Source organism: Carassius auratus, unplaced genomic scaffold (genome assembly GCF_003368295.1).
Source record: "Carassius auratus strain Wakin unplaced genomic scaffold, ASM336829v1 scaf_tig00009130, whole genome shotgun sequence".
Classification (NCBI taxonomy): Eukaryota; Metazoa; Chordata; class Actinopteri; order Cypriniformes; family Cyprinidae; genus Carassius; species Carassius auratus.
Genome location: NW_020524006.1, coordinates 1,043,883 through 1,070,917, shown reverse-complemented (window position 1 = coordinate 1,070,917; position 27,035 = coordinate 1,043,883). Strand labels below are relative to the sequence as shown.

Below are 27,035 nucleotides of genomic sequence, written 5' to 3'. Positions count from 1 at the left end.
GCTCATGTCTAATTCAATGATTCTAAGGGCATTCATACTACAATTTAGCTGTTATTAGACATAGTGTCCACCATACATAAACATGAAAAACACAAATGCATTTTGACATTGGGTATAATCCATTCATTTATTCACTATGAAAAGTGGCCGAGATGCAAGATCAAAAGGGGAACGCCAGGGAAAAAGTCACTAGGATGGGTGGAGAAAGTCCTTCAATCTGGAACGGCTGTTTAAAAAAAAAAGTTACTTTATTACAAAGAAGCATATAGAAATATCCAAAAATTAAATTGCATATTTAAACAATAATAATAATAACAATTACAAAAAAAAAAAATTATTATGCATAAATTTTTTGTAATGTTGTTCTACAGTCTGAATGGTTGTCATTCTTCATGGGCTGTCAGCAATAACTGGACATTTTCAAACGGATTATTGTCCTGTTTCTAGTCTTCATTGTATTATTTCAGACTCTGGGAGTTAGTACCTTGCTCCTACAGCGGCGTTTGCATAAGCCAAACTCTTGAGTGACAGCTCCACTGCTGTGCTCTTGCCACTCGCCACTGGAGTAGCTTTGCACTGTGATGTGATAGCACACTGATCGATCCGATCTCACACTGTATGGATGGCTCACAATGGAAGACTGGCATAAAGCTGGATCCCAGTGTCTTAACCTCTACACAAACAGAGAGATAGTGAGATAGAAGGAGAATGGGAGAAGATGGCATATGTTCTGTGTAAAGTCTTAAAGGCAGAGTTCACCCAAAATATAAAAGTTCAATCATCATTTATTCACCAAAATGCATGACTTTTTGTTTTGTTCTGTGGAATTCAAGCATGCATACGTCTAAATAAGTTGTGTCTAGCCTTGTAGACAGACTACAATGATGAAACTTAAATTTCAGTTTCTAACATAGATCTAATGTATGGAACACTTTTATGGCAGTTTTATAGTTTGACATTGCTCTTCTGCTTTAGTGTGTCCTATGGAATAAAAAATCTAAAATAATTCAGCTTTGGCTGTACAACATAAGAATGCATGAATGGTGACTATAATTTGGGTGAACTGCATCTTTAAATTTATTGTAAATGAAACACATTGATAGCTCCCAACAGAAAGTGCCATCTGGTGGATACTTAAGACATAATAAGTCTTAACTTGCTATACATACCCTTGAAAACAAGTAAACTTTGGAATACTTATAAAAGAAAAAAAATTATTACGGTAATAATTCACTCTAAAGGTGCAAACTGAATGTAATTTCTCAAACACTTAATTACATGTTATTTAATATTAAACAAAAATGGATCATTGTTTAAATTGATATAAATTGCAAAAATATTAATTTAAGAGTGCTTTTCTGATCCAGTTAAGCAGGACTTTGAAATGTGGTTAAACTGCACTGCTGAATGTATTGACAAGCATTTATGGCTAAATAAAATATATGTGTCACTTCCATTTGAAACATGCATGCCATAAATATATTTCTTATTACACATTTCTAATGAAGTCACAATTTAGTACATTTAAAATATTTTAACTTTTAATGAACTTAAACAACTGCTTTAGTATGTTTTTCAACACATCAAAGTAACTGTTCTTTTTTTAAAATATAGTTTTAAGATTTGAAGTATAGCACAAGTGCACACTTGATACAATGATGTGCATTTCTTGTTCACAAGGGTATGTATTAGCTTTGTATATATTATATATTATATTTAGCTGTGAGGGCTCTAACCTCAATGGAGAAGCTGTATGAATCTGATTCGCCCATTTTAGCAGCTTGGAGGAGAAAGTAAAAGCCATAGAGGCTGATGGTTTGAGTGCAGCACACTGGTTCCTGTCCAGAAACACAGGGAAAAACACAACACAAAAAACATTGCCTTACAAGCAAATAAAGAACATAAGCATGAAAGAAAATGAATGGGTTGACTTTGTTATATAGTAACAGCAGTAACTGTAAGCGATTGAAGGACTGAAAAGCTCTGGGGACAGCCATAAGTGTTCAAGTGTCAGAAAGTGTAAAGCACACTATCAAACATCATTCCAAACCGGATGGCTTGTTTGGAGAAGTCAGTCACAGCCATGTCGCCCCCGCTGTAAAGCTATGGGAAATAAAAAAAAACCATACAAATCAACATTGAAGCTACTGAATTAGGTGACAAAAAAAAAAAATCGATACAACTTGTATTGAAACAAGCAGCGTGTGAATTATGTATGGTGGGTTGAATGTAGTGTTGTTTTTCTGTCATCACTACACACACTTACAGTGTGGTAATGATTAGACAGGATGTGAAGCAGCCAGGATTCAGGAAGAACTCTGATGTCCTGCAGCTCCTGCAGATGCTGCCCTGAGACACAGACACATATAAACCACATAACTAGAATATAATGTTAGCAACGCTCTAACTTAAGTTAATTTGTCAGTAGTGTTATTTTCAAAACAGTGTAGCTTTTCCAGTAAAGTGATAGTGTGTGGTTGAACGAATAGTACACCCAAAAATAAAACAAAATTTTACTCTTGCACCATCCAACAAGTAGATGAGTTTGTTTCTTCATGTTTCTTCAAAGAACAGATTTGGTGAAATTTCCCATAACATCACTTGCTCACCAATGGATCCTCTTCAGTGAATGGGTGCCGTCAGAATGAGGGTCCAAACAGCTGCTAAAAACATCACAATAAACCACACGTAATTGTCCTGACTCATCATTTAGTCTTGTGAAGTGTAAAGATGTGTTCATAAACAAATCCATTATTAAAGTATTTTAATACAAAAAATACCAATCCAAAATCCACTGGATTGTTTTGCTCGTAAACAGTGTTTTGTTTATAATAAACACGCAGCTTGTTGATTACTTGTGAACTATTGTAATGTTTTTATCAGCGGTTTCGACTCTCATTCTGACGGCACCCATTCGCTGCAGAGGATTCATTGATCAGCAAATTATGAAATAATAAATTTCTTTATATATATTGAAGAAACAAGCTCACATACATCTTGGATGGCCAGAGGGCAAGTACATTTTCAGCAAATTTTCATTTTGGGGTGAACTATTCCTTTAATACTACTGGAAGAGACCAATCTAATGTTGTAGACTATGTTAGTTTGTGATATGAGCTAGTGAAGCCTCCAAACTTACATTCAGTAATGCCATGCATACGAAGAGCTTGAAAGATAGTGATGCATTTTTGACCCTGAGGCTGTTCCAAGAAAACAGCCGTTTCCCTGAAACAGACAGATATATGATGAAAGGGATGTCATTAAAGCAGCATATGTGCATAAAACTCCCTAAGCAGCATCAAGGTCATTTCAAAAAGAAGGTATAGTGTACTTAATTGTTGTAATGTCCTCCGTAAATGGGGTTTTTATTGTCAGGAATTATACTAATGGCTCACACGTGTTGGGTTGTTGCTGACAGCTGTAAATGGCAAGAAGGAGGTAACATACTTGGAGAAGAAGGTGATGACGGTGCTATGGGCTGGTAGGGTCTCTCTGAAGGGGTTTAACTGCAGGTACAGCCAGTACAGCACTGCTCTCAAGACCTCATACTCATTAGATGTGAACAGTCTAGACACAGAAACCTTATTAGTTTCCTGCTGATTTACTCCATATGCTCATTTTGGATGTTTTAATAGCCGTTATGTATGCAGAAGGTGACTTGAAGTACAGAAAAGTGCTTATAAAAGCATTACAAAGAATGTCCAGGCCATATGCCATCCCAAAATCAATAGAAATTATATTTGCAGACACACACACAAAAGCATATTTAAAGACCATTAAGTGTTTTGCAGAGTAAAATTGCAAAATCACATTTCACCCATTACAATAAAGAAAAATAGATAAATAATGACATTGGTCAACACATCAAGGTATTAGATGGTGCACTGTATTTGATGTTGATGTAAAATACAAAAAGTTTGGAGAAAGGATGGTTTTTCTGACTATATTACAGTAATGAGACTCTAATGAGAATTAGCATTAGTTATATTTTGAGAGCAGTAAGTGTTTGCAGAATGATATTTCTAAATCACATTTCCCCCACTAATAGATCGATAGACAGATAGATTATTTGTGCAATATTTAGATCTATCCATTATGGTAGTATTTGGTGCAATGTACTTATTTTATGTTCATGTAAATGAAGTAAACAAAGAAATGAAGTAAATGATGTAAATGAAGAAAACATTTGCAGAAATGAGAGTAATGAGAATCTAATGAAAAATACCACTGAGAATAGGGAAAACATAAAAACACAGAAGTTAAACATCCTGATGCGCTTCAGTAATGAAGCTTTGGCAGGAAAATGTCACGATGTAAAAAATCCTAATGGTCTTATAAATAGGCTTCATCTTCTTTATGCAAAAGCAATAGAATCAAAAAAAGATCCTGATGCAAGTGCTTCTCAGTGTGAAAGGCCGAAAAGAGAAGAAAAATCATGAGACCTTGGACTAAGCAGGGTCTTCAGCAAGAGGTCAAAGGGGAGATCTCTGAGTTTTATATGGCAGGAGAGTTCAATCACAAGGAACAGCTCCAACCAGCGCTCACATGCTCTCTGGAGAATAGTCTCTTTGAACTGAAAAACACGTTATAGACGTTTACACACTGAATAAAGAGCTCCCCCTATTGGTCATTTAAAGAACAATAGAACAATACATCAATACTACTACTAATAACAATTACCTTGCAGGAGACTCGATGAAAGCTGCACACAGTAGAAGATGAGATATTTGTCAACATCTCTTTAAGACACCTGTCAATCATATCCATCAGCTTTAAAAGGACAGAATATTTAACACACTGTGTATTCATATATGTCTGGATTATTTCTGATATTCTGCACTGACATTCTGAAACTAAACATGCAAGCATTCGTGACTGTGTGTACAATTTGCATTAACGATTACAAATTGATGCACCCATGACCAGTGGAGAAATGGACTGTTATGCAATGCACGTTGTAGTTCAAACTCTGCTGGGTGGATCATGGTTGATCTTACTCGAAAAACATGTTTCAAATAAATATGGTAACTGACTGCAGTGCCAAAACTCACATACAGTCACACCCAACATCCTGTATATGAATCATTCCAAGATTGGACAAACTAAAAATGTGTAATCGTTTGAGCACCCCACCAAACTTGTCACTGCAACATTGGCTCAACCAATAACGTAAGGATCTATTTGACTATTTAAACTTCTGTAGAGACCTAGATGTGGGCTTATGCACTAATGGATCAGTCTTTATTACTTAATATGACACATTACAGACGCACAGGAATAATTTGTTCTTGACTTTTTTATTACTTGCAGGAGACATATTCTTGTCTCTTCTTTTTATTAGGCATATATTTCTGGCCAAAATATATGTAGAATCTAAATATATGTTGAAAACAGCATGGCTTGAGGGGATACAGTTTGCAAATTTAAACTATGTTTCATTTTAGCCACCAACATATTGTGAAATATTATTACAATACTAACTTCTGGAAGAGGTTGGAGATTCCCAGTAATGCGGCAGTAGAGAGCACAGTCTCTCCCCATTCATTGGGGCGTTCCTCTGGGTCGTACAGTGTCCGCAGGGCAAAAGACAAAGCTAGAACACAGCAGAAGTTCAGTCATTAGTCAACATCACTGAGATCAGGTACTCATGTGACAGCAAGTGATGATGACATGGCTTGCTATTTACAGCTACTAAGTCATAATAAGTATGACATCTTTTTAGAGCTTACCCTCTTTATTGATGGAGGCATCTGTGACAGGCAGTCGGAGAATCAAAGGGCCGCTGAGATGCCACTTCCTGTAGGCCAGTCCTCTTCCACACGTAGACTTACTAGCTCTGCTTTCTTTACCAATGACTGCAATATACAAACAAAATAGGAGGAATTTCTGAATTTCTCTCTTGAACGGTTTCTTATATATATATATATATATATATATATATATATATATATATATATATATATATATATATATATATATATATACACACACACACACACACACACACACATATATATATATATATATATACACACACACATATATATATATATATACACACACACACACACACATATATATATATATATATATATATATATATATATATATATATATGTATATGTATGTATATGTATATACACACACACACACACACACACATATATATATATATATATATATATATATATATATATATATATATACACACACACACACACACACACACACACACACACATATATATATATATATATATATATACACACACACACACACACATATATATATATATATATATATATATATATACACACACACACACACACACACATATATATATATATATCAATTCCACCAACTCTAAGATAGACATGTAAAATATTTATAAGTTACATTTGAAGCGGTCTATTTATTATGATGACTATAATGGGATCTTCAGTTTTGCATCATTTATTACATAATAATGTTTCACAAGTTATTATTCAGTATATTTTATGACTGTTCTAATAAACTCAATAATAAATACATTTTAATTATAAAACAGTTCTGTCCCATGCGCTCATAAAATAATTACTTTTGGATGGTATCTACTATTTTTCAGGAATTAAAGGTGATTTTGAGGTAATGTGTGTTATTTCTGTATTACTAGTGTCAAAAAACTGAATTGCAAGAAGAATGACTGTTTTCAAACAGGTTTCCAGAACATTCTCCCCTCTCCCACTGGTTAGTCAAATAGATCTTCACGTTATTGTTTGAGCCAATGTTGCTGTGTCAAGCTTGGTGGGGTGCTCATACGATTACACATCTTCAGTTTGTACTGTTAGAAATAAATACTGATCCTACTTGAGTGTGTTCATGCAGCATACTGTTGCTATGGTTTGTGAAACAATACACTATTGACTAATTTGCTGTGTATAAGATCTTGAGAGACCTGTTGGAAAACAAGACCCTTGGAAAACAAAACAATGCAGAATAAATCAGATAAAACCAAAAAAAACACTACACACAATAGATGGGCATCATACCAGCTCTCTCTTGTAGCTGAACATCTCTCTGTCTTTTGCTGTTGGTATACATCTCAGATAATTTTTCTGAACCACTCAGGACTGAGCAATGCAGCTCCCACCTGACCCCCAGACATTCCAGCACTGCATCTATGAGCATGAACAAGCAGGGCATATACTTATATTGCATTTTGTAGAAGCATGCATAGGAAAAACAGTAATGAGTAATGAAATAGGGGGTTGCTAAGAGTTGCTTTTGGTTTATTCTAACATTAATATTACTCTTGGCTTAGTATTACCAAATGAAAATTTATTTTTTAGGCTCTAGATATGACTCAGATTTCTCATTCAAAGCCTACTATCGTTTTTACTATCATTATCAAGGTGAAAATCACTTAAAAATGCAATAACACAAGTCACATCATCTGCATTATTCATTCCCGTAGAACATGGTTGTTGCTATAATAATTCCTGCCTTAGCAAATATCCCCAATTAGATTTTCAATACTTCATACCTGGTTTAGCGTTTTGGGTCACACTGCGAGACAAAATGTTAAATTGTTCCGCTGGACTGTCAAGCTTTGAAGACCATGTGACATCTTTGCTGCATATAAAGGTAAAGAGAGACATTATAGGTGCATCCACACACACACACACACACACACACACACACACACACACACACTTAGCTATCTAAATGGGGTTACTCCATAGGTGTAATGGTTTTTATACTGTACAAACTTTATATTCTATCGCCCGCCTACACCAACCCTACCCCTAAACCTATCAGACCTACCCTACCAGAAAACTTTCTGCATTTTTACAATTTAAAAAAAAACTTTGTTCACTTAATTTTTTTATACCTGTTTTACAAACGAGGCTGTCCCCTAAGGGAGGTTTTTGTTGATTTTGTCAGGTTTAGCTCACTTTTGGGTTGAAATTTGTCCCACACACAGTGGGCACACACACACACACACTTCGTCAGTTTAATCCCCTCTAATCCCACAGTGCTTCAGTGCCAAGTGTTGCCCCTCTAGATACTCTTTGTGTTCAAAGTCCCGCCAAGTAGAAAGTTGTCATTCTTTAATGTGCTACCCAACCTGCTCCATAATGATAGCATGTGGCCTGGCAGATATCCCATAGATCTATCCCCGGAGTGAGATAAACTGTCCCCCTCTCTCCTCGTCTGCCTGTCTCTCTCTCCCGCTAAACAGTTGTCATGGTAGTCAACTTGTCCCTGGCAACATACCAGAGTCTGGTACATCGGCTGGCAGAAAGCGGGTGAACGAGACGTGGCAAAATGAACTGTGGGCAGCTAGTGGCACCCTCGTGCCAGTGGAGTGCCATGGGGTCAGCTGCAACATAAACACACAGTGAGAGAGGGTGTGCGTGTTCAAGAATAGGATGAAGTGATCCAGATATTTGAGCTCTGATTAAACATACAGTATGTTTGTGACAGATGGCTGTTTGCATTAATGAAAATGAGAGCAAAGGATGAAAAATATATGCAAATTAAGAATATTCTACTGTGGATTACTAATACTTCATACTTCATTGGATATATAATTTTAGGTAATGTATACCATCTAACATGAATACATTTGCACTTCTTAATAAAAGAATAGCTCACAGAAAAATGAAAAATAAAAACCATCCATCATCTGAGCAGATTTGGAGAAATTTACCGTTACGTCACTTGCTCACCAAGGGATCCTCTGTGAATAGGTGCCATCATAATGAGTTTAAACAGCTGATAAAAGCATCACAATAATCCACATTATATTATAATTATATTTTCGCAATATACAAATCCATAAATATGTTTTTTTTATCTTAAATCCATTGCTTCCTACTAAAATACGAGTCCTCTGTCCATAACATTTCTTTCTCCAGTGAAAATCGTGTGTAGTCCGAACCAGTAGAAAAATATGCATAGATAAAAAAATTGTCAAAAATAGTTCTAAAGAAATGTGTCTTGTATTTTGCCTTGATGGATTTGTTTCTTACAAACAAGCAGCTTTTTACTTCAAAAAACAGTAACTGATGGATTGGGGTTGTGTGGATTAAATGTGGTTTATTGTGATGTTTTTAGCAGCTGTTTGGACTCTCATTCTGACGGCACCCATTTAGAGGATCCATTGGTGAGCAGGTGATGTAATGGTAAATTTCACCAAATCTGTTCTGATGAAGAAACAAAGTCATCTACATGTTGGATAGCCTGAGGCTGCGTACATTTTCAACAGATTTTCATAAAAAACCATCAACATAGCTTTTCCATCCAATCTTTACAACACTGTTAACAATATTTGATATGACTGAATGGAATTTAAAACACAACTTTGCATGATTTTGTTATATTGTAACAATAACCTCTAAATAAATATTAAAAAATATTGAATGCAATTAATGCCTCAAAAAAAAAAAAAAAAAAAAAAAACAGACAAAAAACAACAACACTATCGACATTGAGATTGTTAGCTGGCTGAGAAACAGAAGAAGAGTCATATAGGTTTCAAATATATGATGGTCAGTAAATTATTTTTTTTTCAATTTCAATTATTTTTTATTAAATAGTTCTCTCTATTTAATAAAAAGTACTAAAGTACTTTTAAATAAAAGTAAAAGTACTAGGGCAGCACTTTGTTCCCTATTTATGGAAAGTATCTGTTAACATCCTTTTATTCATCCTTATACTGTCTCAACAATGAGCAAATCTATAACTCCAGTCATAAGAAGCATTCAATTCAAGCAGACACCACTCAGCATGCACACCTCTATTTCATCGCAATATTTTGATTATTTCAAATTAAACAGACTCACAGAGACCTGGCACAGGAATCAAAAGCCATACTGTCTTTCTTATTGTTTCACTGGGTAATGGGTGTTCAAGTGCATAACTGCCAATGCCTCTTATACCATCCCGCGCCAAAACCCTACAGGTGCCCATCTCTAAAATGATGCCAGGTTTGTGACACCAGGTCGGCGGGTTGGCACAGTCTGGCACTCGCATCCCCCTGGTCAACCCAGGATTCTGGCAAAAGTTAATGCTGAAGACACACTGTGGCATTATGGGTAAAACTCATTAATGCAAGTTGGATATTCCTTGATATAATAAAGCTTTTGCCAAATCTGAATACCGTTCTGGAAAGACATGTTTATTCATGGACTGGATTTGTCTTGCTCTGTGTGCTGTATTGCAATGTGATGCAACACACACACACACACACACAGACTCCATTTTGTATAGCTTATATATTGCATTGCATTTTTATCATATAGTATTATATGATAAATGATATCATTATTCAAAATTTCATTATACATATTTATTCAAAATCTTAAACAGTAATGGTAAACATAAAAAAATATATATATATTTTTTAAAAATAAGTTAAATATTGTTGAAATAAAGATAGTGATATTGAGACAGTTTGGGATAGTTAAATATTAGTGAAACGTGTCTCTTTAAACATCCATTAAAAACCACTGTTACATCTGTTGATTAAAAGACATTGCAAAGTACCATTTCATGTTATTTCAATGACATTCTGGCATTGCTTTAGTGCCTCCAAAAGTGGTTTGTGTACTGTAATTCATTGTAATATATATATATATATATATATATATATATATATATATATATATATATATATATATATATATATATATATATATATCCACCTATTTCCTCAACGCGTAAGTATGCTCAACTTCCGTTTCATTAGCTGTTATAGGTAAATAACGAGGCCTGAAGCACCTGCCAGCTGCCAGCGGTTAGTGTACCCAGCTTGTGTGCGCTGACATAGTGAGCGAGCTGACACCTGTTAGAAGCATAGTATAACAGTACAGTATGTGCTAAATATTGCAAAGGGAAATAAATACATTTGGTACCGAGTCATGAATTTGATTTAAACTTACACTTCTTGTATTATTAAATAAATAGTTTCAAACAAAGCCACATCATGACTGTTCTACATGTTGGATAGCCTGAGGCTGCGTACATTTTCAACAGATTTTCATAAAAAACCATCAACATAGCTTTTCCATCCAATCTTTACAACACTGTTAACAATATTTGATATGACTGAATGGAATTTAAAACACAACTTTGCATGATTTTGTTATATTGTAACAATAACCTCTAAATAAATATTAAAAAATATTGAATGCAATTAATGCCTCAAAAAAAAAAAAAAAAAAAAAAAACAGACAAAAAACAACAACACTATCGACATTGAGATTGTTAGCTGGCTGAGAAACAGAAGAAGAGTCATATAGGTTTCAAATATATGATGGTCAGTAAATTATTTTTTTTTCAATTTCAATTATTTTTTATTAAATAGTTCTCTCTATTTAATAAAAAGTACTAAAGTACTTTTAAATAAAAGTAAAAGTACTAGGGCAGCACTTTGTTCCCTATTTATGGAAAGTATCTGTTAACATCCTTTTATTCATCCTTATACTGTCTCAACAATGAGCAAATCTATAACTCCAGTCATAAGAAGCATTCAATTCAAGCAGACACCACTCAGCATGCACACCTCTATTTCATCGCAATATTTTGATTATTTCAAATTAAACAGACTCACAGAGACCTGGCACAGGAATCAAAAGCCATACTGTCTTTCTTATTGTTTCACTGGGTAATGGGTGTTCAAGTGCATAACTGCCAATGCCTCTTATACCATCCCGCGCCAAAACCCTACAGGTGCCCATCTCTAAAATGATGCCAGGTTTGTGACACCAGGTCGGCGGGTTGGCACAGTCTGGCACTCGCATCCCCCTGGTCAACCCAGGATTCTGGCAAAAGTTAATGCTGAAGACACACTGTGGCATTATGGGTAAAACTCATTAATGCAAGTTGGATATTCCTTGATATAATAAAGCTTTTGCCAAATCTGAATACCGTTCTGGAAAGACATGTTTATTCATGGACTGGATTTGTCTTGCTCTGTGTGCTGTATTGCAATGTGATGCAACACACACACACACACACACAGACTCCATTTTGTATAGCTTATATATTGCATTGCATTTTTATCATATAGTATTATATGATAAATGATATCATTATTCAAAATTTCATTATACATATTTATTCAAAATCTTAAACAGTAATGGTAAACATAAAAAAATATATATATATTTTTTAAAAATAAGTTAAATATTGTTGAAATAAAGATAGTGATATTGAGACAGTTTGGGATAGTTAAATATTAGTGAAACGTGTCTCTTTAAACATCCATTAAAAACCACTGTTACATCTGTTGATTAAAAGACATTGCAAAGTACCATTTCATGTTATTTCAATGACATTCTGGCATTGCTTTAGTGCCTCCAAAAGTGGTTTGTGTACTGTAATTCATTGTAATATATATATATATATATATATATATATATATATATATATATATATATATATATATATATATATATATCCACCTATTTCCTCAACGCGTAAGTATGCTCAACTTCCGTTTCATTAGCTGTTATAGGTAAATAACGAGGAGCATAACAATGAGGAGTAAACGGTAAAACAGTTTGTGGTACAAACCAGTTTGTTCTTAATTAAGATAACAGATTAAAATAATATGATAGGACACATCAATTGTCAATATCAAGCAGCAAAACAAACTTGTTTTGTACATCTAAAAATAGCTGGATGCAAATGAGACCGGAAGCTAGACCTATAGAATTTACAGATGGCGACCCTCATTTTTAAGTCAGGAAAAAGGTGTGTGTGTATATATATAAAACTCTGAGAAAACTCTGTCATCATTTACTCACCCTCTAGTTATTCCAAATCTGTACGAGATTGTTACCTCTGTTGATCTCAAAAGATGATATTTTGAAGAATGTTTGTAACCAAACAGTTAACAGTAGCATTGACTTCCATAGTATTGTTTCCATACTAATGGAGTCAATGTCTACCGTCAACTGTTTGGTTACCAACATCAATTTCAAAATATCTTAGTTTGTGTTCAAAAGTTGAAAGCTGAAAGTTTATACAGGTTTGGAACAACTTGAGGTTGAGTAAACGATAACATTTTCATTTTTGAGTTATTTTTTTATCTGTACACTGAGTCCAAGACAATTTTTCTGGAGTTTCAATATTCCAGACCATGAAGATCACCTGATAGAATTTTTCTGTCTGCCAATTTATCGCCAAACTCCTCTGCCCTCTGAACCTGTGCCTGACCCAACATGTCGCTGCCTGAAGCACCTGCCAGCTGCCAGCGGTTAGTGTACCCAGCTTGTGTGCGCTGACATAGTGAGCGAGCTGACACCTGTTAGAAGCATAGTATAACAGTACAGTATGTGCTAAATATTGCAAAGGGAAATAAATACATTTGGTACCGAGTCATGAATTTGATTTAAACTTACACTTCTTGTAGAGTTTTGTTGTGAATTGTGGGAGGTTATAAACATCGACCTGTAAAACAAATACACTGAATGAGTAGCCTAATAAAGGTTTACACACACAATACCTCAAACTAAATAATGATGCCGACAATTCAGCTTTGCACATTTTACTGTTTACAGAATAGGGATGTGCAATATACATCGTCTACGATAATATTTGACATGATCGAGTACATTACAAAAAAAAAAAAAAAAACACCCAGAGTGCACATTTACAATAGGCGATGTAGGCTTGGTTAGACGACTGTGCACGAGCCCATTTATTAGAGTTTACACTTTCACTGTGTTATTTAGTCTATTAAAATACATTTAAAATACATCCCCCAAAATTCAAGAAATAGAGGCAAAAATGCCCCTTGTGACTTTTATATATAAATAAATATATATATATATATATATATATATTTTATATATATATATATATATATATATATATATATATATATATATATATATATATATATATATATATATATATATATATATATATATATATACTTTTAATATCACACGAAGAGTAGTTTTTTTCTCTAAATATCAACACAATTGGAAATGGTATACTGATTTTATAAAACAGTCCAATAAACAATAAGTTAATACTAACTGACTTACATTTTAAAATAAAAAAAATTAATTTATGCATTTATGAGACGCTTTTATCCAAAGCAACTTACAGTGCATTTAGGCTATAAATTTTTTTATATACCATGACATTTTAGACACAAGTTCCTGTATTATTAAATAAATAGTTTCAAACAAAGCCACATCATGACTGTTTTACATCTCTGAGCAACACCCAACCGTGTTTCAGTTGAATGACTCAATGGCTCACTCATGCAGTAATTTGCCGCACCTACTGCCGATTTTAGGTTTATATTTTGAGTTTATTTTCCCTTTTTACCCCAAATCATTAAAAAAAACTATATTAATTTTTTTAAACATCTGATATTTATTTACATTTTTCAATTTTTATGTATTTGTATAAAATTGTCATGAGTGTATGTCAAAGAGAACAAAGTTGTATTTTCTAAATACTGAGTGGCATTTGATGGAAGAGTTGCCATGGTGACTATACTACATACACACTACAGACATACACACTACATCCAAAACTCAATCACTCAACGCTACTGATCCTGTTCAGTCAACATCATCATTCAGTGTAACTGGATCAGGGGGCATTAGAATGGCCAGAACTGACACAAAGACAGAAGTACAGAGGATGCTTTCTGATAATGAAAAACTCAGTAAGAAACTTCTTCAATATATGTCTACACCAACACAACATAATACACTGCCACAACAAACTAGTACACGACATACAATCCAACCTGAAGTTCTAAAGCAGCTCCATTTTGACAGGGTGTTCCCTATTAGCAGCCTTTCTTACATTCCACACTGGGAATTTAAGATAAATGGGGTCAAATTGGGGATCACACATCAGATATCACCTATAATAATAACGACATGACAATCAGAGAACTTAAGTTTTTTTTCCATTTGCATTTTGGTGACAGAAGTAGCAATGAATTGTTTCAGGACTTAAAGGGTTAGTTCACCCAAGTGTCCCGACTCCCACAGTCAGCAGATGTTAGAAAAAAAAGTGTTTATTACATTTGAAATCTGGATATTAGCCTTACAAAAAAGCATGGATTCGCTACAGGGAGTCATGTGAGGGACATTTTCTTACAGACGGGTGCACTTTATTTCACATCTTCTAAACATTTAACCACAAACACCAGCTTACCTCACTGAAAGACTTGGAAGAGCAAGGACAATTTAACTTTGATTGGATTATTCTGAAAGAGGAAAATCACATACACCTAGGATGCTTCGAGGGTGAGTAGAAGATGGACGCATTTTCATTTTCGGGTGAACTAACTCTTTAATGTACACCAAACAAAGTGAACATGAAACACACCAACAGTTTCGGTAAAGGGTCATGGGGCTTGGTCCATCTCCTAATCAAAGCCCAGCATGGCAAGTTGTGCGCAACTCAGCGAAGAGCCTACTAAGGAGAGAAAGAAAGCTGTGAAAGAAACCCCTGAAATGAAAAGTCATAGCGATACTATAAAACAACTTAGTGCAAAAATGTATGCACTTACCAACATGGTGAACACTATGGAGCACTCCATGACACAATCACCCAGAAGCAGCTGTGAGTAATAGACCACAAATGGAAGGAGCAATACTTACCGGATGTTGAAGTGAGACCACTCAATGAACTCCTGGGGTATAATGACAACCTTGAAGTTTATGCTGTGAATGGAGAGTCAATCCCATTTGATGGCTGGGCGATCATAACTGTGAACCTATTGGAAAATGATGTCCCCTGTCCATCAATGTCCCTTTCCTGGTGAGCAGACTGCAGATTGAGAGGCCACTATTGAGGTACAATGTAGTAGAGGAACTGATACAAGAGAACCCTGAATGTCTAATGCCAACACTTGTGTCGTTGCTCACTGGAGCCATTGATCTATCTAATCGAACATTGCACAGTTATACACCAGACTGTTTGAACCTCAGGAAGACAGTGTAGTTCTATCACGTCTAGTCACTGGCTGAGAGCCTCCTGGAGATACACTCAAAGATTAACCCTTATGTGTCTATAACTATTGGAAACAACACTTTGTTTATGTGATGTGACTATACCACAGGGTACAGTAATTTAAACTGTAAAGTTAATTGAAAAATAGTGGACCTTGAACGATCAATTACTAGACCAGTGCACCTTGCAATGATTCAAACTCTAATCAAAAGGATGGATCATTAAATCAAAGTCTCCATTTGCTGCTCCCACGGTATGCGTCCGAAAGAAGGATAACAACCTGCGACTTTGTGTTGATTATCACCTACTGAATAAGAAGACTGTCCCAGACAGATATCCATTACCCAGGATACAAGACCAGATTGATAAACTTGAAGGTTACACCTGGTTCAGCATCCTAGATCAGGGCAAAGCATAACATCAAGGTTTCATTAGAGAAGGGTCTAGGCACATGACAGCCTTTATCTGCCCTTAATGTTGTATACCTTACATGGACAATATACTATGTTATGCAAAGTAATTTGAAGAACATGTGGCTGAAGTTGAAAGCTGAAAAATGTGAGTTAATTCACAGAGAAGTCTGGTACGTTGGATGCTTGATATCGACTGAGGGGGTGCAAACAGATACCAAAGACTTGGAAGCTATTCAGTCGCTCACAAATAAGACACCCCATATTGTTGGTGATGTAAGAAGACTACTAGGCTTCCTTAGTTATCATAGTGCTTTGATTCAGGACCTCTCCAGAATAGCAAAACCATTGTATGAAATTCAACAGGCAAAACCTGATACTCTAAGAGATCTGCGCAGTCTGAGGAATGTCAGAGGTCCACAAGTCCCCTCCAGAACTCCAGTGGAATGGGTTAATGACCATCAGCAAATTCTGGAAGAGTTAATCGGTATGTTAGTAATCCCACCTGTATTGGGCTACCCAGATTTCAACTTACCATTTACACTCCACACTGATGCACCTGAGAGGGGTCTGGGAGCTATTCTCTACTGACATCAAGATGAAAACGGTTCGGTTCCAGAACACTGACTGCAGCTGAAAAGAACTATAGACTACACAGAGGGAAGCTTGAATTCTTGGCATTAAGGTGGGCAGTGGGCACATGCCCTGGATATGGAAGCATATGAGGCAAAGTGCACAGAGCAGTTATCCTCAGAAGCAGTGCAGGCAACCTGGCAGGGAAACCATGCTGCTTAACAGAAAGATGTGGCTCTCCGCATGTCTTCAGTGAGAGATGAACAACTGCTGCATATCACATGGATGCCTAACATAAGTCAAAATGAGCTGATCAGGGCTCAAAAAGAAGATTCAGTAGAACATGGAGAAAAGTGTAAGACCGAGAACATCACACTTACCAAAGAGGTGAGAGGAGAGGTGATGGGGCTAGCAAAATGTTCTTGCATGAGTGGAACAGGTTATACCTGGAGGGAGGACTTTTATACCGACAGACTGGAGAGAGGAAGCAGGTGGTCCTTCCTAAAAAAATACAAACAATTAGTGTTGGAGTTCCTTCATGCCTTCAGGGCATGTGGGTAGAGAGCGGGTGCAGAATCTAGCGAGAGAGCAGTTGTATTGGCCTTACATGAAGAATGAAGTGGATGAGTATGTGAGGTGCCCATGTATAAAACAGAAAAAATAACATCAGTTCATGTTCAAGCACCTATGGGCAGCATAAAATCATACTTGCCAATGGACCTAGTGTGTTGACGACTTACACCCAGAGCCAAGTCTTGGAGGTTATGAATATACCCTTGTAGTCATGGACCACTTCACAAGATTAGCGCAAGCCAAAAAAAAAAAAAAAAAAAAAAAAGTCAGGACAGACTGCTGCTGAGTGCCTTTTTAAAGATTATATTCCACGCTTCGGTTACCCTGCCAAGTTGCATCATGACCAGGGTCGAGAGTTTAAGAATGAGCTCTCTCTTAAAGATGTTGAAGACGCTGGCAGACAAAGAGAAGAAAAGGTGGAAAGAACACGTACCACAAGTTGTGCATGCCTTCAACTCCACTAGGCATGAGTCCACTATTATTCCCTTTCTATTTGTTATATGAATTAAATCCTCACCTCCCAGTAGACCCAATCTTTGGTCTTGTGGAAAAGACAGACAAGGTCACACATAAAGGGTACACAGACCAGTGGGCAACCAGAATGGCTGAAACATGTTGAATTGCAGAGGAGCACAGCAAACAGTCAAGTGTTAGGGGCAAAGAACAGTATGATCGAAAACTAGAGGAGTCATACTGAAGCCAGGAGACAGGGTACTGGTCAGGAACCTTGGAGGACAGGGAGGCCCTGGAAAAGCTGAGATCCTACTGGGAAAAGGCAACTTATGTAATGAAGGAACAGATGTTAAACAACCCTGCATATATAGTTTGTCCAGAGAACGGAGGTAACAGAAAGCCCAGAATGTTACATTGAAACCTACTTTTACTGGTGAACGACTTACCTGTGGAGGCTCCACCGAAATCACCGCTTACAAAGTAACCTGCAAAAGAAAGAAATACACATATATAGACAATCAAAGACCATAGAGACAAAGAGAGAAGTAACTTTAGCAGAGAGAGTGACACAGCAGACTCAGATGAGGATTGTGACTTGGGATGATATTGGTTGACCGTCCCAGCCAATTTGACAGAACCAAGGAGAGATAATCCACCTGAGTGAATGCCTGCAAGAGACCTATTCAGTCAAATACAAAGAGAAGAACCCATACTCAATAAGATCCCACTTCCCATGGATGATGAAATTGGTGCAGATAGTGTATGTGCTATACCTGAAGAGATGTCAGATGTAGTAATTGCAAGCAAAGACCTGAAAAATCAAGCTGAAATTAGGCAAGCTACCAGAGATTGGAGACCAAGACAGACGTTCACATATGAGACACTAGGTCAGCCAACATTGCAGACACTTACAGCAGTTAACACTGTAGGTTTTTATGGGCCACCAGCTAGGCAAAAAGGGGCAAATACATCATAATATCTTACACCAACATATTGTACTTACCTCCATACTACATACCTTCAGATGACATACCTTTTATGCCATGCCAGTCATTCACACCATTTTACATACCTTGTATGTGTCTATTGAGACTATGGTGCTTTAAGAAAATTTGGGAGGTATTATCTTCTTTGTCTTGGAGAACGCGCCCCCACATGGAGTTCAGGTCACAGGAATATTGAATTGAATTGAAACTTAAAATGTAAATGGGAAGTGTTCCCTGTTCCGGTTTACCTAATTAATGCAGCCTAAAAATCCTTTAACAGGATTTGGATATTAAAAGCATATTAGTATGTTATGTGTAAGACAGAGTAAAGAGATGGGTCTTTAATCTAGATTTAAACTGCAAGAGTGTGTCTGCCTCCCGAACAATGTTAGTTAGGTTATTCCAGAGTTTAGGCGCCAAATAGGAAAAGAATCTGCCGCCTGCAGTTGATTTTGATATTCTAGGTATTATCAAATTGGCTGAGTTTTGAAAATGTAGCGGACGTAGAGGATTATAATGTAAAAGGAGCTCATTCAAATACTGAGGTGCTGAAACCATTCAGGGCTTTAGAAGTAATAAGCAATATTTTAAAATCTATACAATGTTTGATAGGGAGCCAGTGCAGTGTTGACAGGACTGGACTAATATGGTCACACTTCCTGGTTCTAGTAAGAACACTTGCTGCTACATTTTGGACAAGCTGTAGTTTTTTTACTAAGCGTGCAGAACAACCACCCAATAAAGCATTACAATAATCTAACCTTGAGGTCATAAATACATGGATTAACCTTCCTGCATTTGACATTGAGAGCATAGGCTGTAATTTAGATATATTTTTGAGATGGAAAAATGCAGTTTTACAAATGCTAGAAATGTAGCTTTCTAAGGAAAGATTGCACACCTAGGCTCCTAACTGATACGAGAAATTACTCATCATCCAGTTTTTTATATCGACTATGCATTCCATTCGTTTTTCAAATTGGTGTGTTTCACCGGGCTGCGAAGAAATATAGAGCTGAGTATCATCAGCATAACAGTGAAAGCTAACACCATGCTTCCTGATGATATCTCCGAAGGGTAACATACAAAGCATAAAGAGTAGCGGCCCAAGTACTGAGCCTTGAGGTACTCCATACTGCACTTGTGATTGACATGATACATCTTCATTCACTGCTACTAACTGATGGCGGTCCGATTTAAACCTGTCAGGGTTCTGTCACTTCAGTCTAGTGTTATTCATGGTTTTGTGACAGAGCCCTGATACTCTCCTCATGTCATTGTTTTCATGTGAGCGTGTGACTTCGAGACTGCTCGAGCCATGCGCTCTTGTCTGCGTGTCCTGTTTCTTGTTGGAGCGTGGTGTTCGGATCCCGGCACTCATGTTTTGCTGAGTTTCGGTTTCGTGTCGGGGACTGGACACTCGCGCTTCATGTTCTAATTTATTGTGGTAATGTGCTGTCTCAAAGTGTTGTCTCACGCAGCTTAATTTTTACCTGCTGTGTGCTGTCTCGTGTAAACACACAGTTTATGAGCTTGCTCATTGGCTGCGTGTTTGTCTAATTCAAGCACATGGTTTGTGATTTGGTTTGCTGGCCATGTGCTTGTATTTGTTTTGTGTGCACACGGCTTTAATTCGTTCCTATGTGCCATGTACTCTCGTCAATTGTCTTGACCCCACCCATCTTGTTACCTGATTATTTAAGTAATTTTCCCCACATGTGTTCCCTTGTTACCATCCTCATTAGCTCCCTATTTATTGTCCTTGTGTTTGCAGCCTGGTTGCTAGTTTGCCTTGCCTTGCCTTGCCAGTCAAGTTTGTCTGTTTTCCCCCAAGGGGTAGTTTTTGTTTGTTTGTTTGTTTTATTTTTATTACTATTAAAGAGCCCTTCTCTCTGCATCATTGGGTCCTCACCTCATCCCTCTACCCAAACCCCGACAAAACCATGCTAATGCACTTCCATTAATGCCAACAAAGTGTTCAAGTCTATGCAAAAGAATGTTGTGGTCAATTGTGTCAAACGCAGCACTAAGATCCAATAAAACTAATAGAGAGATACAACCACGATCACATGATAAGAGCAGGTCATTTGTAACTCTAAGGAGAACTCTAACTATAATGTACCTATTAATGGGTTTGTTTTAATGTTGAAGTTAACAACTGCCAGTATGAGGATACAAAAATACAATTTAACAGATAGTTATTATTTACCCATAGTACTTACCTGTATTCAGTCTGCTATGTGAGTTGTGTGAAACATTGATAGGATTTATTTCTTTGTTTATTTAACTGTTTATTTATTCAACTGTCACAGCAGTCACACTCACAACAGACCCGGAAGAGGAGACAATGCTGAATAAAGTCGTAATTTTTGTTTTAACAAATTCTAACTGACCCTCTTTACAAATTCAGTATCTCAAAAAAATTTAATATTACATTTTGAGCTTGATCATTTTGATTAATTTTGAGTAAAAATACTGGGTACCTCTTGGGCTAGTTTAGAACATGCAACCACAATTATGGGAAAGACTACTGACTTGACAGTTGTCCAGAAGAACATGAACAAAGGCGGAGTTTCTAAGCGTCTAGATAGCGTCAACGCGGATCATTTCAGAAAGAAAGCTTTATGGAGCTTTATTTCAGAAGCTTTATGGAGATGCTGATTTCCTTTTGCAGCAGGACTTCAGAACCTGCCCACACTGCCAAAACCACACCACGGTGGTTTGCTGACCATGATATTACTGTGCTTGATTGTCCAGCCAACTCACCTGACCTTAACCTCACAGAAAATCTATGGGGTATTGAGAAGAGGAAGAAATGTAACATTTGACAAACAATACAGAGGTGCTGAATGCCGCTATCAATGCAACCTGGGCTTCAGTAACGACTCCGCTGTGCCACAGTATTATCGCCTCCATGCCATGCTGCATTAAAGCAGTAATTTGTGGAAAGGGAGCCCCAACCAAGTACTGAGTGCATAGTTAAACCTGCTTGGAGATATTTTTTTTTTTTTTTTTTGATCTTTCAGAAAATATTCACATTTTTGAGATACTGTATACTGATACTGTAAATCATAACCATCAAAACTAAAACAACTCTTGAAATATTTCAGTTTGTGTTCAATGAATCTAGAATATAAGAAAATTTGCTTTTTTAAATTAAATTACAAGAAATAAAGAACTTTACCATGATATTAAAATTTTTTGAGATGCACTTGTAAACGGACTTGGATAACCACACTACTTAAGAAACTTACCCTTTGCTTTCAAAACTTCCTTGCTCTCGGTTGTTAAAGCTCTAAGACTGGCAAGAGCGGCATCCAAATCTTTAATACTTATCTCGTTGTCCACTGCTTTTGACATGGTTAACCACCAGATCCTCCTGTTAGCCCTATTGGCTATTGGCAAAGGCCATCTCAGGAAACGCACTCCAGTGGTTTGAGTCTTACCTCTCAGATAGGTCCTTCAATGTATCTTGAGCTGCTTGCATCTTAGCATGTCTGACAGATATTTATTGCTGGATGAAAGACCATCACCTTCAACTTAACCTAGCTAAGAAAGAACTGCTTCTGGTTTCAACAAACTCATCACTTCATCACAATTTCACCATCCAGCTAGGCACATAAACCATAACCCATTCAAAGACAGCCAGAAACCTTGGGTTTGTGATTGATGATCAGCTGCACATTGCTAAAATTGCTCGGTCCTGCAGATACTTTATACGTACAACATTATGAATATCAGGAAAGTTCTTTCTACCCAACTCCTTGTTCAAGCTCTTGTTTTATCCAGATTCCAGACTGGACTATTGCAATGCTCTCTTAGCAGGTCTTTCAGCCAATTATAAAAACCTCTACAACTAATCCAAAATGGGGCTGCAATAATAGTCTTAAACAATTTGAAAAGAAAACATGTCACAACAATGTCATTAATTTGCACTGGCTACCAATAACTGCTCGCATAAAATTCAAGACATTGATGTTCGCCTACAAAACCATCACTGGCTCTGCACCCCTAAATTCACTACTTCAGAATTATGTGCCCTCTATAAGCTTGCATTCTGCAAGTGAATGGCACATTATAGTTCCATCCAAAAGACAAACACAAAATCACTTTCACTGACATCTAGGCTGCATTTACACTGCAGGTCTTGATGCCCAAATCCGATTTTCAGATTTTTTTGACGACCCGCTTACATCATCATTTAAAAGTGACCCGTATCCGATTTTTGCATTTACACTATACACTATACACTGTTGAAACTACCAAACGTAGACGTACTAACCAGGAATAGGAAGTAAAACAGCACAAAATACAATGGATGCAGATGCAAATAAAATTATACAGTGTTTTGCTTTCCACAATATTTTGAAAAGTCAACAAAAAAAATCTGCAAAACATTGGTCTCGTACGGCAGAGAAAAAAGAGGAGCCCTTGTTGCAGCCTGGGCGAATTTCGCTCCTATAATAAGTCATGTGATCTCAGTTGGTGGTGTCCACCTGAGTTGAAGTCACTTTTTTAATGACGTACGACTCGCATTTGCTGGGGAATATCTGATTTGTCTGCTTACATGGCACACGCAAATGCACGTATCCGATTCATATCCGATTTATTACCACATATGAATTAGGCCTGAATCCGACCTGAGAACATGAGAGGGGAAAAATCGGAATTGGGTCACTTGAACCATGCAGTGTAAATCGGGCCTTACATTAACTGTTCCCTCCTGGTGGAATGACCTGCCCAACTCAATCCGAGCAGTCCTTAGCCATCTTCATCTTCAACAGCTAAAAACACACTTCTTCCATCTTCATTTGATCGTTTAACTCTAACACTCTCTATTCTAATTCTAAGAAGAAGAAGAACAAAAACACTACAAAAAACATGACCCTCAAACACTTGCACACTCTTTTGTTTTTCTATTCCATCTTCTTGTTTTCTTTTTATTTACTATAATGAATGACCCTCGAAAACTAGCATTTTCAATTCTTTTTCTATTCTTTGGACTTTTTATTTTCATTAAAAAATAACCTCTAACACTACCGTTCCCAATCCGTTTTCTATTCTATCTACTTGTTATTGCTACGTGTAGGCCTACTGAGATATACTGAGACTTGTCACAGCACTTACATATTATTGCCCTTTTGTTGGTTTTGATTGCCTCTGTTGTCCTCATTTGTAAGTCGCTTTGGATAAAAGCGTCTGCTAGATGTATATGTACAGTAAATGTAATTATCGTTATCGATAAGATTCCAGAAATTATTGAGATATCAGATTTGGTCAACCCTTACAATAGAAAGCATTCATTTGCAATGCTATTGTATTTCACAATATGAGAGTTTCAACTGTAACAGTTAATTCTAAGCACATGAATGCACTGTTGGTAAGCATAAGAGACTACACTAACAGCATTCAAAAAAATCGTGATGCTTCTGTACATGACACTTCCTATGCATTATCACATTAACACACCTTGTGCGAGGTCTGAATGACATATTCCTGCTGGATAAGTGACTCCCCTGGATGTGGATTCCTTTTAAATCCCGATATTTTCACTGGCGGTGACTGACAGTCCACATAAACACATTTAAACGCTAAAGATGTTTAATAAGTATAGTGTTGTTTCTCACTACATTCTGAATAAAATTAATCCTAAAACAAACCAGACAGTACTGTACAGGTGGATGAAGAGTAAAATAAACTTAGCGATAGAGTTTATGGCCCATGTCTTCTTGTTGACAGGTCCTGTTGCTAGGAAACACAAGTCACTTGACTTGACCCACGTAGTGCCAGATGACACATATTAATATATTCCTGACCAAAACAAAGCAAAGAAAATGTTACACAACCAAACGAAAATATTCACTTCTGGCCTAAAATTTTGACAATGCTAAACTGCCATTTATTTCATTAAGTTGTATTACTAATTACAAGACATTTGTACTTACCAAAGATTCAAATCGAACATAGCCTAATTTTACGTGTAGGCTGAATATCGTTTTCTTCTAAACATTATTTCATTAATTTCCATAACTTATCATCAACAAGTTCCTACAATTCCCATAGTTCAGTGAGAAATACGTGACGCCCATCGCGTTCAAGTTCAAGACCAACCAATTACAAGCTGCGAAAATCGTCTGACGTAAGCACTACGCAGCCCTTGATTGGTCAACATTTTTACGCCTGTGCCTCTACGCAATTGTCGTGACGCGAAAACGCGAGGGAGGAACGCGAATGGAGGCCGTTGATAATACAGAGCCGAAACAATCGAGGGATAATTACATTATTAAAACTTAAATAAAAAGTCTGTAAATATTAATATTCCCTTATATCGAAACTCATATCTCAGATACACGTAAAACTGTGTTGTTGGATCTGGAGAAGCAGTGCTTGTCAGTATTAAGTGTTTGTTTATACTGTTGGTGGAGCTCAGAGGCCCGGATTCACTCTCTTCACTAACCAGGCGAGTCTTTAACAACTTTTGGTCCTGCTGTGGGTTCAGTACTTTTGAAGATTTAAAAATATGCATTTTAATCATACAGTGAATGAGTTTTAATGCCGGATGTAAGAGTACGTTTCATAGCATTGTCTGATTAGCCTGCTAGCTTTTAATGCTAATTCTCTGGCTAGCCCATTGGCCGTTAGCATGGGTATCTTGTTTGTATCAACTGAGCAGGATTTTAGACACCTTTTTTTATTTTAATCCAAGTAAATAAGTTGTTTTAACGTCTTATTTGCTTAGCGAAGGGAAGAAAGTTGCAAACTGAAAGGCAAACAAGAGAACCGGTACACTTATTAGCATTGGCTAATGTTCATACTAGCATGTAGCATTCTTAGTTTATTGCTGTTTTTAGGGAAAGTAGCTGTGTTTGCAGTAAATTCGTTTAAAATTATAGCAGAATATTTGTTAAGTGTTTTTTTGGGGTTGTTCAGTTGGCATTAGCAAGGTTGCAAAGCAGTAAATGGCAAAAATTGTTATGATGGTAATACCATGGTATTGAATGATTGCTATATTAATATTGAGTGGCATTTTCTTGGTACATCAACGAATGCGACTCTAAAATCCTTGGTAGTTTTTTTGTGCCGTTTTAGTAGTCAGGATCTTGGAACTTTTATTATTTTTTGTTGATTATATGAAATCTTTTATATATATATTTTTCTAAGTATTATTTTTTTATATCGTTAGTTTTCGTTTCGTTTTTTTTTTTTTGTAGGTCAAAATTGATTTTTAAACCTATTTATCTCGTTTTTTTTGTGATGGCTTTGTGTGCAAACAGTGTTAAATGGAATTTTAGCATACATTTAGTTTAATAATTTTGGGGTTTGAACTGCTGGCACTTGCTAGGTTGCAAACCAATTAAGTCCTCAAATACACACAGCCCATACAAGATGTAGATGAGGTTGTTTCTTTATTAGAACAGATTTGGAGATATTTAGCATAGTCATTCATTCGCCAAATCATTTGCTCTTCAGTGGATCCTCTGCAGTAAATGGGTACCATCAGAAGGAGATTCCAAACAGCTGATAAAACAATAACAAGCAAAACAATCACAATAAATAATCTACACTACTCCAGTCCATCAATTAGTGTTTTTTTAAGTGAAAATCAGTCTGTTTGTGTGGAAAGCTGGCCTGAAGCGAATGTTTAAAGTTAAAAAGCCTTAATTAAATAAGCCTTAAAAATGATGTATTAAAAACGCACTATTTTTAATCTCACAAGACCATAATTGATCATGTGGAGTCACATGGATTATTGTGATGTTTATCAGCAAGTTTGAACACTCATTCTGATGACACCCGTTCACTGCAGAGGAGCTATTGGTGGACAAGTGATCCAAAATTTCTCCAAAACTGTTCCAAAGAAGAAATAAAAAAATCATGAATGGTAAACTGTCAGCACGCATGTATGTGTTTTCGTGCAAACTTGTTTCCCACTCTTTATCAGCACAGAAATGCAAGTAGTTGTCAGGTTTGAATGAGTTTAGGGATGCATCTAGTTTATAATGACTAGCCCCATGGCCTTTCACCCATGTAGAATGCATAATATTGGTGAATTCATTCATTG

General features: G+C 36.4%; 2 protein-coding genes across 3 annotated transcripts in view; one reads left to right on the top strand and one right to left on the bottom strand.

Annotated features, from left to right (window-relative positions):
- Positions 1-28: 28 nt before the first annotated feature.
- On the bottom strand, positions 29-25,041 carry LOC113072477 (BTB/POZ domain-containing protein 16-like). 2 transcript variants are annotated; one of them, XM_026245464.1, is made up of 18 exons: positions 24,919-25,038; positions 24,443-24,784; positions 13,392-13,440; positions 13,141-13,294; positions 8,257-8,362; positions 7,523-7,611; positions 7,029-7,157; positions 5,730-5,855; positions 5,482-5,593; positions 4,681-4,750; positions 4,443-4,573; positions 3,448-3,567; positions 3,140-3,225; positions 2,267-2,349; positions 2,029-2,103; positions 1,737-1,838; positions 485-673; positions 29-226 (listed from the first exon to the last, which is right to left on the bottom strand). In XM_026245464.1, the coding sequence occupies exons 2-18, from the start codon at positions 24,463-24,465 to the stop codon at positions 161-163; spliced, it is 1,710 nt and encodes a 569-aa protein (XP_026101249.1). In that variant the 5' UTR covers positions 24,466-24,784; positions 24,919-25,038; the 3' UTR covers positions 29-160. The 2 variants fall into 2 exon arrangements, with proteins under 2 accessions (XP_026101249.1, XP_026101250.1); XM_026245465.1 differs by lacking the exon at positions 29-226 and having other exon boundaries at positions 537-673; positions 2,051-2,103; positions 24,919-25,041.
- Positions 25,042-25,182: 141 nt separating this feature from the next.
- The window catches only part of LOC113072476 (wings apart-like protein homolog), a 59,771-nt gene continuing 57,918 nt past the window's right edge, over positions 25,183-27,035 (top strand). Inside the window, exon 1 of the mRNA XM_026245463.1 lies at positions 25,183-25,433. The gene's annotated coding sequence lies outside the window, so the exon portion shown is untranslated. The remainder of the gene's footprint in view (positions 25,434-27,035) is intronic.